General features: G+C 38.7%; 1 protein-coding gene across 5 annotated transcripts in view; it reads left to right on the top strand.

Moving 5' to 3' along the window:
* Window positions 1–17,929, top strand: part of cdk14 (cyclin-dependent kinase 14) — a 659,453-nt gene that overhangs the window by 251,541 nt on the left and 389,983 nt on the right. For all 5 annotated transcript variants that reach the window (XM_043690284.1, XM_043690286.1, XM_043690285.1 and 2 more), the window contains one exon: window positions 13,134–13,196. In XM_043690284.1, coding sequence (XP_043546219.1) covers window positions 13,134–13,196 — 63 coding nt within the window. The remainder of the gene's footprint in view (window positions 1–13,133; window positions 13,197–17,929) is intronic.

Here is a 17,929-nt window from a genome sequence, read left to right as displayed (position 1 = left end):
GGGGAGATGTTAGGGGTGGGTTCTTTACCCAGAGAGTGGTGGGGGCATGGAATGCGCTGCCTGTGGGAGTGGTAGGGTCAGAATCTTTGGTGACCTTTAAGCGGCAATTGGATAGGTACATGGATGGGTGCTTAAGCTAGGACAAATGTTCGGCACAACATCGTGGGCCGAAGGGCCTGTTCTGTGCTGTAGTGTTCTATGTTCTATGTTCAGGCGAATGTCTGAAAGCTGTATGTGTCCAGTACAATAAGAAAGGGGGCACTGCCAAACCCTTTCCAGTTCTCTAGATATAAAGACCAGCATTCCATTCGCTTTCTTGCTTATTTTCTGCACCTGTTTGTTACATTTTCAAGATCTAAGCATCTGAACCCCAAGTCTCTGAATTTAATTCATACCATCTCTCCTTTCTTGGTCCAAAATGAATAATCTCACACTTGCTTAGATTGAACTCTCTGCCACAGTTTTGCCTATTCATTCAATCTATCAATACCCCTTTGTAATTTTATGCTGTCATTTGCACTCTCTCTATAATGCTGCCTGATTTTGTCTTAAGCAAATTTGGATACAAGATTTTCTATGCCACTGTCTAAGCTAATAAATAATGTGAATAATTGAGGCCCTAAAACAGATCCTTGTGCGACCTAACTAGTTAAATTCTGCCTATTTGAGTACCTAAACATTACCCTAATAATTGTTGCCTGCCACTCAACCAATTTCCTATTTCAGTAATTTTTTTCTCCATGCTGTGGGCTTCTCCTTAATTGGTATTGTACATGGACCTCCAGAATGCATTTGATAAGCAACATTAATAGACATTCCCCTGTCCACTACATTGTCACCTTTTCAAAAAATTCAGTCAGATTTGTCAGGCATGACCAACCTGCCATGAATCCATGCTGGCTCTCCCTGATTAACTGCACATTTTCCAGGTGGTCGGTTACCTAATCCTTGATTATAGACTCCAGTTTCCCCACCACAGATATTAGGCTATCAGGCTATCTGGTCCATAATTCCCTGGTTTTTCCTCTTTTGCTGATCTTAAAAAGTCGCATGCAATTTTCCAATGCAGAGGTGCACCGTAACATACGATTTACATAACTTAAAAGATAGTAAAAACACATATGATTATTACAGTAAAAATTGAATTGTTTTTATACTAAACTCCTGATATGCATTCCCAGCCTACAAAGCTCTGTATGCAAAACATGACAGTCATAATTGTTTTCACAAGATATACTTTTCTAGTCATGAGCTTACAACTATTAACCAAAATAAGGACAGCAGTATTCGGTGTCCTGTCTGCCGTAAAGGGATGCTTCCTTGAGTATTTAATAGTATCCGACATAGCAAAGCCTTTCAGGCTTTACATGGACAAGGACAGAAACAACCTTTCAGACAAGGAAATGATTGAAAATAGCAAACAATTCCCAAAGCTACAATGCTTCCTTTGTGTATTAGATGTAGCAAGAGGCAACTATCCCCATAAACAGTCCCTCTTAAATATAGTCCTGATTGTTTTGGAGGCACAGCAAGTCTTGAAGATGGTGTAATTTGGCTACATTGGAGAGATGTAGAATTAGAATTTCCATGACCTTGCCTCAATCGATAATTGGATTTGTGTCGGAGCTCCTGCTTACAGTAGAATGGCGAGCCCTCCCGTTATTTAAGCAAAGTGTAGTGTTCTACCAACTTAATATATTAATGCCATAAAATATTCTCTGCTTTTTAAACTTCCATCAACAATTTTAGCATCTGTGTGTCATTGTTTTAGCTTCAGGTAATGGCACTGTCTAGCAGTACATTTTAAAATCCAGTAAGATGATGAACAAAGCATTCCTACTGATGTTTCATGTCAACTCTTTGGATGAATGTAGTCACAGTGTAATTATTTTCCGAATAAAATGTGACTTTTCCTTCAGGCAATACTCTGTCACATAGCAAATAACAACTGATCTGTAATTAACATGAAAAAGTGGCTGACTTGTTTCATTTGATGCTTTCATGATATGAAAAATGATTTATTACCTTATTCCTTTTTTGTTCATTTTCTGTAATGCTGTTCCACTATTGTTACAGTTGATTTGGAACCTAGAGTGATATCTGATCTGGCTTTTTTTTTAAACCTTCTGATTAACAATAGATGTTCATCTCGATGTTTTCTTGTTAAATAAGAACTTGCATTAGTTTAGTGCCTATAACATGGTAAACCATCCCAAATCTCTACAAGGGAGAGCTTTATCAATCAAAATTTGATACTGAGCCAACAGGCGGTGGGGTGGGACAAAATGCAAAGACTTTCTCAAAGGAGAAAGTGAATAGCGAGGCAGAGAGGTGCCTAGGGAAGCAATTAGTTTGGTCCAGACAGCTGAAGGATGACTGTCAATGTTGGAGTGATGAAGACAAGTAGAAACAAGCTTTTGTTTTGAACAGGTAAAAACAAGGACTGCCGAAACCAGAGTCTAGATTAGAGTGGTGCTGGAAAAGCACAGCAGGTCAGGCAGCATCCGAGGAGCGGAAAATCGACATTTTGGGCAAAAATCCTTGAACAGTCCTTTTCCTTCTCAAGAACTACTATTTGACTTTTAGGAGCTACCTTTTGGTTCTTAGCTTGGTTTTCATTTTCACGAATTGCTTTGTTTGGTTATGCAGTCATTTGGTAATGTTATTTTCGATATTTGTGCCCAGGTATGGGATGCTTGGACTCATTTAGAAGCAGAATTCAAAGAATTAAACAATATCCTGAATCAGTACAATGGAGTGACATTGAAAGCCACAAGGAAAATATTAATTTCATACATGTAAGACAACAGGTCTTTAGCTAGCAAAACATGTTTCTGGTTGGTTAAATATTTGCCTCTAACATTGTCACAGTACCTCCAGTAATTGTTGTTAGATGAAATGCTTAGAGATGTGTAACCACAAATACAAATTTTAATGAAACAAAATTGTTCAACATTATATTTTCCAATTGTGATAGTACTCATGAGAACATTTTCTACTGCACTTCTTTTTTCTGAATTTCAGAAACCTTAATTTGGCAATGGCACATCAGTTTACAAGCATGCATTGCCTCAGTGATATCAACATTTCCTGATGGATAGCCTAGTATTCCATTTATTGAAAGGTTTAAAAATGAACTCTTCCATTCTACAACCCGCCCCCCCCCCCCCCCCCCCCCCCCCCCCCCACCCCCCCCCCCCCCCCCCACACACACACACACACACACACACACACACACACACACCAGCTCAGAAGGAAGTGAGGACTGTCGATGCTGGAGAGAGTTAGTTGAAAAATGTGGCACTGGAAAAAGCACAGCAGGTCAGGCAGCATCTGAAAAGCGAGATTGTCAATGTTTCGGGCATAACCCCTTCATCAGGAATGTGTCACACGTTTTGACCCTGTGTGGCACCTTTCACTACTTAATGGCTTCCCTTTCCCTTCCCCTTTGCAGATCATGAACTCTGCTCCCAGTCAGTTGTGTCCCCATGTATCTGCTGTCCCTGTCCTTCGAGGTGGTAATGCTCATGAGTTTAGAAGGTGACGTTTAAGGACCCTTGATGAATTCCTACAGTGCATCTTCTAGATGGTACACATCTTCTACTGAACATTGATGGTGGAAGGATAAAGTGTTTGTGGATATGGTGCCAATAATGTGGCTGCTTTGTCCTGGATGGTGTCAAGCTGGTATTGTTGGAACTATTCTCCTTGCACTCCTGACTTGTGTCTTATGGATGGTGGACAGGTTCTGAGGGGCCAGGTGGTGAGTTATTTGCTGCTGGATTCTAATTGTCTAACCTGCTTTTGTAGCCACTATTTATATGGCTAGACCAGTTTGTGTTTCTGGTTAATGGTAGCTACCAAGATGGTTGAAAGTGGAGGATTCAGATTCTTATGCCTGTAAACATCAAAGGGCGATGGTTAGATTGTCTATTACTGGAGATGGTCATTGCCTGGCACTTGGCATTTTCCACTTGTCAGCTCAAGCCTGGATATTGTCGAGATTTTGTTGCATTTGGATGTGTATTATAGTATCTGAGGAGTTGCAAATGGTGCTGAACATTGTGCAATCATTGCTGATGTCTCCACTTCTGACCTTATGATGAAGGGCAGGTTGTTGATGAAACAGCTGAAGGTGGTTGCACCTAGGACATGACCCTGAGGGTGCCCTGGAGGTGAGATGACTGACCTCCAACAAGCACAGCCATTTTTCTTTTTACCAGGTGTGACTCGAGCCGGCCGTCAGTTTTCCCATTGCCATTGGTTTCAGTTTTGATGGGGCTGCTTAATGTTGAGACCTATCACTCTCACCTCCCTGATGTTTGAACTAAGACTGGATAAGGTCAAGAGCTAAGTGACCCTGCCAGAACCCAAACTGACTATCAGTGACCAGACTGTTACTAAGCAGGTACTGCACAATAGCACTGTTGATAACATGTCCCATCACTTTACTGTTTGGTGAGTGTAGATGGAGGCATTAATTGGCCAGGTTGGATTTATTTGTTTTTTGTCTCTCAGACATACCAGTGCAATTTTCCACATTGTTGTGCAGATGCCTGTGCTATAACTAGTTTCTACTGTTGTCCTCCAGTGTCAACTCCCACTTTGACAAATGCAGAACCCTCTAACCTCATTTACATGTGTCATTCACATCCATGTAAATGAGTGGGAAGGTCGTCTGGCACTGAGCAGACACAGAACATTTTGCCATAATGTGTTACCAACCCTAACTTCACCCCGACAAAACCCATTCGCAATACTTCCTTTTTCCACACCTGCTGTTCTTCTTCCTCTGGTTATAAAGAAATACATCAACTCTGAGTTCAAATCCTTTCACTTTGTCATTCCTCTCAGCAGTAAGTGTTGTGGAAGTTGCTCTATTAAAATAAAGCGCAGATATATGCAGAGATTGCAAATTCAGACCCAGTTAGCCCCAAATGCTGAGCAGTCTTAATCTGCTGACTGACATCCACAAGCAGGAATAATGCAGCTGTCAAAGTTGTTTTCACTTGGGCCTCTTACAATGTCAATGTGCCTCCATTTGTAGGAATAATAGTTTAATTCACCCTTTGCCTTGATAGAGTAATATTGCTGCTTTCATTTTACTGGGAATGCATTCTTATTTGTATATAAATTGGATCTTTAGAGTTTGATTATTGCATACTTGTCTCCAGGTAGAATACTGTCATTCTACAAGTAGGGAACTGTGATGTACAAATGGGTATTCATTTCAAAGGACTGAAGTTGAAATCTAAACAAAAATGCAGCACAAAATATTTTTGCATTAAGTTGTGTTTTTAAAGTTCATGGTTTATTCTTAAATGTTTCTTTGCAACCAAGGTCATTTTTAGCTAAGAGAGCCTTTAGGAGACTCATTAATAGGCACTTAGTTGCATTATTATATCAGCAATGACTAAAAATTGCTATGATAACTCCTTCTCCCTTCCCTTGTATCTTTCTTCATATTTCTTTTCCTGCAGCTGCCATTGGAAAATCGTGGGTGTGAAACAATATGCTACCACTCTGTGTCTTGTCCTTTATTAGAAGCTAGATTTAGCTGCTATTTTCCATGTCAGTGCGTGGTATGTGGACAGACTGCATAAAACAAATTGTGCCCTGCAGAGTTTTATGCTCCATTGAATGCTTCCATTCTAGTTTTTTTGTGTTCTGAATTTCAGCCAGATCAGTTTTGTTTTGTCTATCCATGACAATGTATGAATGCAAGAAAAGTAGAGCTTTGAAGGACATTTTCAAAACCCATTCTCAACTTGAAATGTGTGGTCTGTTTTTGAGGAGTTTTTGAGTCATTTTCTATCATTCTGCAAGTGTGGAGTCATTTGTTTTGAGTTATAAGCACCTTTTGAAATTCAGTCACTTCTGTTTTTTTTATTTGACTTGCAATTATTTAAGATTATATACATTTTGTGAAAAATAACTATATTTCATGTAAGAGATGTCCCATAATTTGAAGAATACTGTCTAGTCTCAGTGATGGATGAGTATGGTGCAGCAAATGCCTTTGACATTTCACCCAAGCATCTGTATTTGTCCTCTTTTGGAGAAACCCTGACAGAAAAAGTACAAAGAACCTAATGTGAACTTTAATTATTATTTTAATAAGCTTTTGTTGAAGCTCTCAATCCAGTGGGCATCTATTTAAATTATATGAAAGATTTTGGATACAATCATTTATAAGCCGATAATGAACCTAAAACATTTTTTGTTACAGTTGCATTTTATAGTAACAAGTCGTGTTCAATCACAGCTGTTGAGGTGGACTTTTTCTTTTGAACAGTCTGTTAGTAAGGGAGAAAGGAAAAGTATAACAGTGACTGGAACTGATGGGGCATGAAAGATCTGTGCACTTTAACGGATGAAAAGCCAACACAGCGGAAAAGCTACAACAGTCTCTGTTTTCATTGAGACGTTACAGGCTGGAGACTGCATGATGTCATTGCCAGAAGCCAAATAGCACTTTTTGGTTTTATTGGAAGTACTTCCACATTATTGGTTTCTGTGATGGGAATGAAGTTAGAAGGTTCTGTAGCCCATTCATAAGCTTCAGGCTGTTCATCCATTTGAGACTTATAAATGGCAGCTGCAGCCACTTAAACAGAATGATAGGCCAACTAGATTTGAAGATTTACAGGAAGTTGGGTGACTATGGATTTAGATCTGACATATAATTCCTTAATGGAATGGGTACTCTGATGCTACAATGCCACAGGTACATGCACAAATTGTTCTTATTATGAAAAGTAATTCCTGTAAAGAAAAAAACAAATTGGGACAGTAAATAACCTGAAGGCCTTGGCCAGGAGAGAAAAGAACAGCTGGAACATATAGTTGTGTGTCCTAATGTGATAATGGATGGCCAGTGTATTGAGGTTATTCTCAAACTTTCTGTGAAAGTTTGCTCATGATATAAGCAGTGTGTGTTCTTTGTCATTGTAAAACAATTTGCCAACTGTTATGGCTATTTTACTGATTGCTTGGCATGTTTTTAATGTTGACATTTAAACTATGCACATTTTCAATGTGCTTAAATGAGCATAATTGATATGAAAATATTTTGAACAAAACTCTTAACGTATAGCCATGTAATTAAAAGTCATTCATCCCCTCTTCAAGGGAAGATCAACTTTGTATTGATTTTGCTTCAGCAGTGCTCAGTGAAAATGTGTGTTACCAGGGACTAGGATATTATACTGACCTCTGCTGTCACTGTAAGTTCAGGCATCTATTTCAAAGGTCAGTTACTGTCTGGGAATACAAATGCTTCCTGACATTCCGGCTATTCATGTTCCACCCCACCCTCATTAACATCACCTTTTTATTGTTTCTTCCTTGCTTTTCTTAAATCCTGGAGTTCTGTCACTTGATAGCTATGTGGGAGTGCTGTCACTATGTAGGCAGCTTTTTATAAAAGATGCCTCCTCATGATTGTATCGAGGGAAAGTCTGCATGGATGACCAATGTTGACCTTGCCAGTAATGCCATTTTAAAAAAAAAAACCTGTCAAAGTGTGAATCCACTTCTTAAGGTTTCTGGTCAGAATGAAAGTATAATGATGGGGAAGAATGAGGGTCTGTTCCTGCATTCTGGACATCAGGGGAGTTCACCTCTTCAGATTTACATCTGACCCAGTGTTGACAGCTTCCCCCCACAATCACTTCAAATTAAACACTAATGTGAATGGTATTGACCTTTTGGCTGGATTGTCATTCAGGGTCAGGAACGATTTCATCTTGGACCTCATTCCTGGTCTATTCTCAGCCTTGGCTGAGAACCTGACTGCTGGGGCACATTGCCTGGGGGGGGTGGGGGGGCGCTGGTACCATTTAGTGTGATCTAGTTCATGATATAGAATCCATCCAATATCTGTTGGAACCAGTTTTGTTGACATAATTTGCAAAGTAAATAATTCTGATATAAATTGCTCAAAGACAAGACCATAAAATGTGGAAGCTGACGTAGGTCTCTGTCCATCCAGGTTGGTGCATCATTTATGGCTTTTTGGGTTTCGGAAACATTGTTAAATTTAATTTTAAGTTGTTGGATCATTGCTATCTTACTTCAGGAGTGCTTCAGGGATAACCAGATTCAGATTTTTCACTCAAAAGGTGGTCCACAGGGCTGATAAAGCAGGTCCTTCCACAAAGCTTTCCAGGAATCTAGAGTAGTTCTGTTGATTCTTTTTCTCCTACACATATTGCACTAGTACAGAAGTGAGGGATAGTTTAGAAGGCAATATTGGAAAGTTAGCTTACAGAAGGGGTGAGATTTAAAAGGGACCTTGAGGGCAGCTTTGTTTTATGTGTGTGCGTGTATGGAATGTGCTACCAGAGGAAGTAGTGCAGGCTGGCACAATTACAACATTTAAAAGACATCTGGATGCATATATAGATAGGGAGGCTTTAGAGGGATATGGGCCAAGTGTTGGCAAATGGGACCAGATTTGTTCTGGATACCTGGTTTGCGTGAATGAGTTGGACCGAGGAGTCTGTTTCTGTGCTGTAAGTCTCTAACTGCAATAGACAATATTTTAATCAGTAAGGACTTGAGGTATAGAGTAAAGGCAGGAAAGTGCTATTGAGGATGATCATGTCAGCAATGATCTTCTTGAATGACAAAGCAAGCATGATGGACTGAATGGGATGCTTCTGTTTCTATGCCTTGTATAAAGGAGGCGGTGGTGGTGCCATCGTCATGTCACTGGACTAGTAATCCAGAACCCCAGGTAAATTTTCTGAATACATAAGTTCAGTTCACATCATAGCAGATGGTGATATTTGAATTCAGTAAAACATAAAGCAAAACTTGAAGGATCAGCTTTGGGTACTTAGGTACTGGTTGTTCACACTGATCACTTTCTTCTCAGTTTATCAAGCAGTGCCCAGAAATCCAAAAGTAACTTGGTTTTGCAAGCTTATCTTTCTTAAGCTTACAGTCCAACTCTTTCCCCAACACTGCTTTCCCCCCCCCCCCAGTCCCACCCAACTTGACCCCATGGTATCAGACTTCTGCACTGTGCCACCTGAAGCACGTGTTACATAGAACCATTAGGTTATTTTATTGAAGAAACCAGGCATCTCTTCAGCATGTCAGAGTCTTTGTGTGAACCATGACAGTGGGATTGCATGCAATTGATTGGCTTGGTACATTGACAGTTTGGCCACTTAGCTGATATCCTGGAGGAGATGCTGGTCCCCATGTGTAACATGAGAGTGGGAGTCAATAACAAAGGAAAGATGAATACAAAACTTTGACTTATTTTAAGTTGAATTGCTTTTCATTCAAAGTAACAAATAATAACTGTGTTTCTTTTTTGAAAGAAGATAATTTTCTCTAGATTGTCTGAAAGGGTGGTTTTGCTCTTCTAATTTTCAACCACTTTTGCAACAGAAAACTGGCTGCTTTCAGAAATGTTCCTACGTGCTTTTCAGTTTTTTGTTTAGTTGGACTGTCATGCAGGGTTGGAATGAATCTGGAATCTCTCAGGCAGCATGAAGCATAGGTCAGAATAAGACCAGGAGGTAGCAGCAAAGGTGAGAAATATGATTTTAAACAAAATACAGCCTGATGTAAGATTGAGTGACTATATAAAATTTTTATTATTTCAAGGCATAAATATCTGTGCCAAATTACAGGTTTTAATTCGTGCTACTGTGATATTTAGAATTTTAAAAAGCCACAGAATTGGAGAGCAGCCAGCAGAACATGTGGTTGAACATCTGAGGCATTGCTGTTAACTTCAGTCGGATAAGGGATTGTACAATTAATGGGGTGAATAGGGAGAGGGGATTGATAGATTTGGACATCTGATATGCCCCAAATTAAGCATTTATTTATACTCTGTTCATCAACATATCCTTACACATTGTGCACTGGTTCTTAATAGTTCATGCAATAATATAATAACTCCAAATGTACAGTGTGTTCATGATATCTCATTTGCGGTGTTCACACTGTGAGGGAAAGCCCTCAAGTGTCCTGCAGCATCCTTCTAGGGAGGCTAATCAGTGGAACAGCAATCATCAACTAACATATTTGAAGCAAACAAAATTTCACTTGCAAACATCATGTAACAAGTGTATAGTTATTTGAATGAGGAACATATGGTGAAGCATAGAACATTGACAGTCAGGACTAGGAAGTTTCAGGGAAGCAGGTGTGACAAAAAGAAATTACATTCTGCCTGTCCCTTATGAATTGTCTCTGGTTACAGAGTATAGTGGGCCTTTAATAAATGGCTATTAGGACGCATGGAATGTGTTTGTGCTATCATTGCCCTTCATACCCGTGACAGTGCCATCTGTTGCTGATGGGTTGGCCTTCGCAATTATGGTGAATCTGGCTTCAATAGGAGGATATGTAAAAACAACATTGTGGGAGAGATTTGGGGAAATCATTACTGATCAACATTTGGTGACCAATAAACGTGGTATGGGATTGACTATCAGTGCTAACTGATATGGGAGAACATTGCAGTGATGCTGTTGTGTACGTTAGGAGGAGTCAGCAAAATGACTCTACACACCATCGTAGTTGTTTCAGCTATGAGTTATTGAAAAGCGTGTAGATTGAAAAGGATAAAATGTGTTGGGCGGAGGGGGTGCGGAGGGAAACAATAGTGAGTGTGAATAGAAAATGTACTTTTTTATACCTTTTATTATGTTGCTCATTTTGCAGTTTTCCAGAGTTCAGGAGGGTGTACATTATACTGTATAAATTTATCCACACCCAAATCATCACAATTGCTCACGCAAGATTTATTTGCTTTTAAATTATTCTGGGATTGTCCCTGTACTGTAAAAGTTTATTTCAAGTAATCACTAAGAGAGCATTCTTTGATATCAATCCTGAAATTGACTATTGTAGTTTAAGCCTGTTGCTGTTTTGTCTATTCTACTCAATTTTAAAGTAATTTTCTAAATTTAGCTTTTATAGACAATTTACCCTACATACATCACTTTAGATCAGCTCTTAGAACTACCACCGTCTCCAGCCTTTCTTCATGGCTTCAGCTTCAAATACCAAGGTTGAAGTTTTGTAGCTATCTACATTGCTTGAAAATCTCCTCTGTGTTCCCTTAATTCTACTGGTGAAAATTAATTAATTATGCCTGTCCTGCATTTTGTGAAAGGTAATGATCCTAGATAATTTAGGACAAATTATCAATATTTTATTGAATGGCATAGCAACAAAATTCATTGATAATCTCCATAATATTAAAAGGCACATGTTATCTCATATAATTAAGAATAAATAATAAGATTAAGGATATGCATAAAATATTGCTTTTTTCAGTGACCAAAACATTGATTTATTTTTGTTTTTTAAAAAGTGTAACGGCAATGGTTTGCCAGCTCATTAATGTAGCTGTTAAGGGAATAAATCATACATAATGGAGTCTCTCACGTGGGCTTTTGACATGTAATTATGGAAATAATAGTCCTCACTAATTGGAGGATTTATAATTTTTAAGAAATAAAATTATCATCTGTTACTTCACAATGTCACACATATGAAATCATTACTGATATGGTAAGATGCCAATTACTCTATGAAGATGGATTTTCATTGTCCTGTGGAAAAAAAAGTCACATATCATTTCACATTTACTGTTACATTAAGCATTTAAAAATCAAAGAAGAAAATAAGTACTTTTTATTTTGATCCCATTTCCCTTATTTTACTGAGCCAGCATTATTTTTGAACTCCTTGTAGAAATAAGGAAATCTGCTATAAATAAAAAAAAATTCCAAATACCAGAGAGGAAATTTACTACCATCATTGGCATCTCTTATAGTAATTAAGATTAATCCTGTTCATTATATGGCAAGTACATAGAGGAAACTGAGTGGAGCATTTGGAAAATATGAAATGAGGAAAAAGTGGGATTCTGTTCAGATGACTTTGGTTCCAAGAAGTACATAAGAAATACTTAAACCTCATTTTTTCTACTGAAATAATTGCATGAGTTTCAATGTAAAATATAATTTTATAACAAATATAATTTTGCTGGATACTCAATTATAGAAATTGATCATCCTGCTGTTCTGACTTCTGACTTCTGTGGAATCTTTTGATTATATGTCAAATCAGTCTAAGTAATTTTGTATGTGCAGAAAAAGTATTCCAAAATTATTTGAAATGAAAAAATGCCCCTTAACTAATGTTAAGAACTGTTTTACTTTTCTTTGAAATACTAGCTGCTTTCTTAACTTTAATTCATTTATGTTAGATTTCAATTAGATTCATTTATGGTTGGGCTAGATAAAATATCACTATCACCTTCTAAAATTCCATTTTGAGAGTTTATCCTTAAATGTATTTTTATGTTTTTGCATTACAGTTGCCTAATTATATCTTACGTAATTTGGAAATTTTGCACATTTTACATCTTTAATCAGATATATTCACCAGAGCCAAGATCTATTTATAATTTGTTAATTCTTATATTTCCTGTAAGAAACCAAGAAAAAAAAAACAGGTATTGCCAAATGTTGACTGCATGATTACATTATTTTGTTGCAATAGATTTCTTTCCCATCACAGTCTTATGGGATTTTTCTCTACATTACCAGAATGTTGAACCAGAGTCTCCTGAACAATATTACTCTGTTCTTAAGGCATTTCAGTGCTGGTTTCCTTGACAGTCCACAGTAGAAAACAGATGCTCAATGGCCTTACTCATAAAGGTTTTATGGATGAATAATCATTGCTTTTCAATTCTTATTTTTATAGCAGTGACTCCAGCATATTTTTAAGGTTTTGTCACATTCTTCCTTATACAAAATTTAAGAATACAACTTAAACCCATGTATTTCGATTTCTGAGTCCAAGATAGTAAACTTTGCTGTTAACTTAAATCACAAATTAATTTAATAAAATAGTAGAGATGTGATTACTTGATGGCCTTCATGACCTTTCAAAAGGTTCACACAAATTGAATATCCTGTAAGAGCTGATAAATGTATATACGTAGTATTAGTGAACAAACATAAAGGATAGGATAAATATCTGAGAAGCCTGGCATCAACTAAATGTAAAATGTACTGCAACAGTTAAATGATTGCAAAGCTAATGAATCTAAAACAATCATCTTTTCCTTTTTCTCATTGTTCTAGCATACAGATCTATGTCAGTACATGGACAAACACCCAGGGGGATTACTTCCAGATAATGTGAAGGTAAGAATTGTAACTTCCCAATTATAGAAGTGGTAATGTCACCTCATATTTTCAGGTTTTTTTTTTCCAATTTTCATTTGCTGTTCAGATTTGATTCCATAGGTATTTAATCACACTCTTGGAATTCGCCATGTAGATTCTGGCCCTGGATATTCTCACTTAATTTGATATGGAGTGTATTAGAGTAAAGCCTTCTATCAACATGGGTTTTCATTTTCAGCAGGAGTTGGTGGATACTGTTTGACAGTGAGAATGCAAGCTGTTTTTATCCCCAGTGACTCTGTGCTATGGCCTTAGTGACCCCATTATAATCTGAGTAAGATCAGTTATTGTAGCACAGGGGATCTGCACACCTTTTCAAGTGGAGAGTTACATCTGGATATGAAAATTATATTGATTGGGGGTGGGGAAGGGGGAGAGGGAATGGTCTATGAAACTTCAAGATAGCAATGTTATGGTAAACATTTGCAAGTTGCATAATAATCTCTTTATAACTATGTGACAAATCCTGATGTATCCTTTTGGCTTAAAATGGAGGAAGCCATGGCTCATCCCTCTACATCTTCACAGTAGCATCAAATTTAGTGTTGGCCTTTCTCTCTCTCTCTCCATCAGTGCTAGCTGACCAGCTGAGTACTTCCAGCATTTTCTATTTGTATTTCAAATCTCCAGCATCTGCAGTATTTTGTTTTTGTCCTTTCAATGTAAATGCTGCTTTGCTGTGATCTACAAATTTGTTGTTGAAGAACCACCGAGGGAAAAACAGTCAAGCAAAAAGAAAGGAAATGTGTAGATGCCAAATGGCATCCAAAGGAGTCCCTCCATCTTGTAGGGAGTACAGTGATTTCTGTTTCAATCTCATTCTTTGAGCTGAGAATTTAAAAACCTTGCAGCAAATATAAGAACATCCGTAATCTATTAACTGGTGTGCTCATAATTTCTAGCTTTCTCAAAATGCAAAACGCGAACCTAAAGCCACACACCCTTCTCTATAATAGATGTCAGCCTTTTTCTTAAAAATCTAAACATTGTCTGCATCTTTGGCAGGAAGAGAGTTTTGCTTCCAGCTCCTACTTTGTGATGTACAAATAACTAATCACTGAGGTGTCCATCTCAAAATGTTGAATAGAGATTGCTTGTGGAGACTTTTTTTTATTTGAGTTTGTTTGGTTGTGGTTACATGTACGGAGATACAGTGAAAAGCGTTTTGCGTGCTGCAAGCAGGTTGTACCATTCATCAGGATAGCAGAACAGAGTGCAGAATATAGTGTTCCAGCCAGAGAGGAGGTGCACAGAGAGAGATCAGAATTAACATTTGGGAGGTCTGTTCAAAAGTCTGATAACGGGCAACAAGCTGTTCTTGAATCTGTTTGTACACTTATTCAAACGTTTATATCTCCTGACCGACGGAATAGAGTATAACTGGGGTGGGAGGAGTCTTTGGTTATGTTGCCCGCTTTTCAAGACAGTGGGAAGTATAGATGGAATCGGTGGATGGAAGGCAAGTTTGTGTGATAGACTGGGCTGTGTGCGTGACTCTCTGTAGTTTCTTGTCCAGGGAAGAGCAGTTGCCATACAATGTTGTGATGTATCCAGATAGGATGTTTTTATGAATTGGTCTTTGTGGACATGCTGAATTTCCTTAGCCTCCTGTGGAATTGGAGAATTATGCTTTCTTGACTGCTGCGTTGATGTGGGTGGACCAGGACAGATTGTTGGTGATTGTCACTCCCAGGAACTTGATGCTGACTACCATCTCCACCTCAGCACCATTGATGCAGACAGGACTGTGCCCCCCCACTCTGCTTCCTGAAGTCAATGACCGACTCCTTTTGTTTTGCTGATGTTGATGGAGAGATCGTTGTCTTTATACTATGCTCCTAAACACTCAGTCTCTTTCCTGTACTGTCTCATTGATGAGATCTGACCTACAACAGTTGTGTTATCAAACTTGTAAATGGAATTGGGATTGGATTTGGCCTCACTCAGTGTATAATGTGTACAGTAGGGGGCTGAGTATGGAATCTTGTGGGGCACAGTGTTGAGAATTATGGTGAGGGTGGTGTTGTGATCTAAGGGTCAGAAAGTTGAGGATCCAGTTACAGAGGAGGGAGCAGAGACTTAGGTCTTGGAGTTTAGAGATCAGTTTATTCTGGAATTATGGTATTGAAGGTGAAACTGTAACCAATGAGTAGGAGTTTTTGGATCTAGTTACACCCATTGTTTTGATATTTTAATCCCTTGCTCACCTGATTTACAAATTTTCCACCCTCTTGTTATTTCTGAATTACCTTCTGCTCTGTCTTCAGGTAACCAGCATCTCCTGCTACAAGAATTAGTTTCCTCATATTTAACAAAGCAATATCCTCAAAGAATTTGAATGCTTTGAACAAAGCCACTTTCCTGTTTATCTGGGTGGCACAGTGGTTAGCACTGCTGCCTCACAGCGCTAGAGACCCGGGTTCAATTCCCGCCTCAGGCGACTGACTGTGTGGAGTTTGCACGTTCTCCCTATGTCTGCGTGGGTTTCCTCCGGGTGCTCTGGTTTCCTCCCACAGTCCAAAGATGTGCAGGTAAGGTGAATTGGCCATGCTAAATTGCCCGTAGTGTTAGATAAGGGGTAAATGTAGGGGTATGGGTGGGTTGCGCTTCGGCGGGTCGGTGTGGACTTGTTGGGCCGAAGGGCCTGTTTCCACACTGTAATGTAATGTAATCTAACCTAATCTGTGCAAATGAGAATACCAACTTGACTTATTAGGCAGATGTTTCCTGGTACCATAGTAAATGTGGCTGTAGAAAATTTTAACAGTAAAATCTGACAGGACTAGCACACAATTGCAAACCATTTTTATAGAGTGATTATACCACTATAGTGAATTAAAGGCTCTCAACAGTGTCCAACTATTTCTCTTGTTTGCACTTTGAGATGCAGATGGTCATGTTAGTCATCTGCAATATTGTGTAGGGCTCTGCTGGTTAAGACGCAGACTACTGAGACAGACCACTCAATGCCTGGAAGGTTCTGCTGCAAATAGAACAGAATACTACAGGCAATTGTTTTTGATGAGTTGCTCGCCCAGAATTTCCTCTGCCTGTCTTTTCTTACTGTTTCTGTTCTGCTTTCATTTTCGAAAGAAGCTGCACAATTTTCATTTGGTTGTGCCAGAGGCAGCAATCCTCGGCAAGCTTGTCCCAGCACCTAGCGTTGATGTCAAAACTGTGTGCGCAACTTTGTGTTGTTGCATTGCAGTGCTATGCCAATGCAGACCTGAAGATTCCCGGTTCAAATTCTGGATTGCCAGCATGTATATTTCACCAAAACTCAGCAAGCAGTGATGGAATGAAAAAAAAGGGAAACAAAATTTTTTAAGAGTTAACTTTTTGAAAGAAGTCTTAAAATCAGAGGTGGAACATAAATTGAAGTTTCATTACTGCCATTTAATTTTTTGCAAAACCAAAAGGAACATCAAACCTCAGGCAAACTTTAGACAGTCTTGCATGTGCTCTTACCTTTTGACTGTTTTCAATGCATCTCCATGTATGTGAGCCCTTTAACATGGTTGTCGGATTTAGAGAGAAGACGGTACCATTTATGTTTGCAGAGTGTGAAAAATAACCTTTTTGTGACATTGGTGTTCTGCTCTGTGTGGGACCTGTGCTACTCTCTTGGTTCAGACAGTTTGTATCTGATGGTGTGGGCCCTGGCGGTGGTCTGCAGTATATGGTACAGCAGTTCCCTTGTACTGAATCCACCAGCACCTCCAAATTTCTGCATACGAAGCAAGGGCAAGCTTGTTTTTTCTTTTGGACCATGACTTCACAGTTCAGTCTCAAATACCATAGTGGCAAGGGTTGTTGCAACATTTGATCTGCTGTACAGCTGCATTTTAAAATTGGTGGAGGGGTACAGAGGTCGAAAGGTCCCAGCAGTGGTGAGCATTTCTATTTGCTGACCTGAAGGTTCCCCAAGAAATGCACTCACCATCTCTGTTATGGAATTGATGAGTTAGAATATCACATGAGAAAATGAGCTCTGAGCAATGGTGACATGTATACCATGAAATTTGCCACCACACTTCAGCTGCAAATAGGCCAAGTCTAGCCCTTTATCCTCTATATTAAGTATTGGCTATGCAGATAACCCACAAGTCTTTTGTCATTGTTTTGGCATCCAAGGGAGATTCTGAGGCCAATTATGAATTGACTTGTTCTATATTTGTCTGCTGAGAACTCTACATGCCCCTGAAGGAAGAAGAGAGTAAGTATTGTTAAAAGGAGAACTGCCAATGATTCATATAACACTGAATAGTCTGCTTGTCTGTCACTGTCATCTGGTGAAATGTTGCCTCACTATTGCTGCAGCTCGGGAGAAGGAAGCTCTTGCTAATCTGGTGATATTTACTGACTCCCTTCTATTTCATTCTATAACATTCAAATGGGACTTCAGAATATTTGAATTATATTTGCAATGTTGTTATCATTCTGCATGTGATGTGCAGGAAATTGAAATTTGTTGCAAGATTTACTAGAAAAATGGATTAGTTCAGACTTCTAGCAATGACTTTTCCTGATTGAACTAATTGTCAATATGATCTAAGAGCAAAAGCATGCAGTGTTTCTGCACAGATGGTGATTATTAAGTAGGAAGATGGTTTACAGAAGTGGTACAAAGAAGTTGAGAATAACAACTTAAAGAATATTCATCATTAGTAGTTTTATTTGGCAAGACCTCA

This window comes from Chiloscyllium plagiosum, chromosome 5 (genome assembly GCF_004010195.1).
Source record: "Chiloscyllium plagiosum isolate BGI_BamShark_2017 chromosome 5, ASM401019v2, whole genome shotgun sequence".
In the NCBI taxonomy this organism is placed as follows: Eukaryota; Metazoa; Chordata; class Chondrichthyes; order Orectolobiformes; family Hemiscylliidae; genus Chiloscyllium; species Chiloscyllium plagiosum.
Note: the sequence above shows the minus strand (reverse complement) of the source record. Positions and strands in the feature narration are given on the sequence as shown.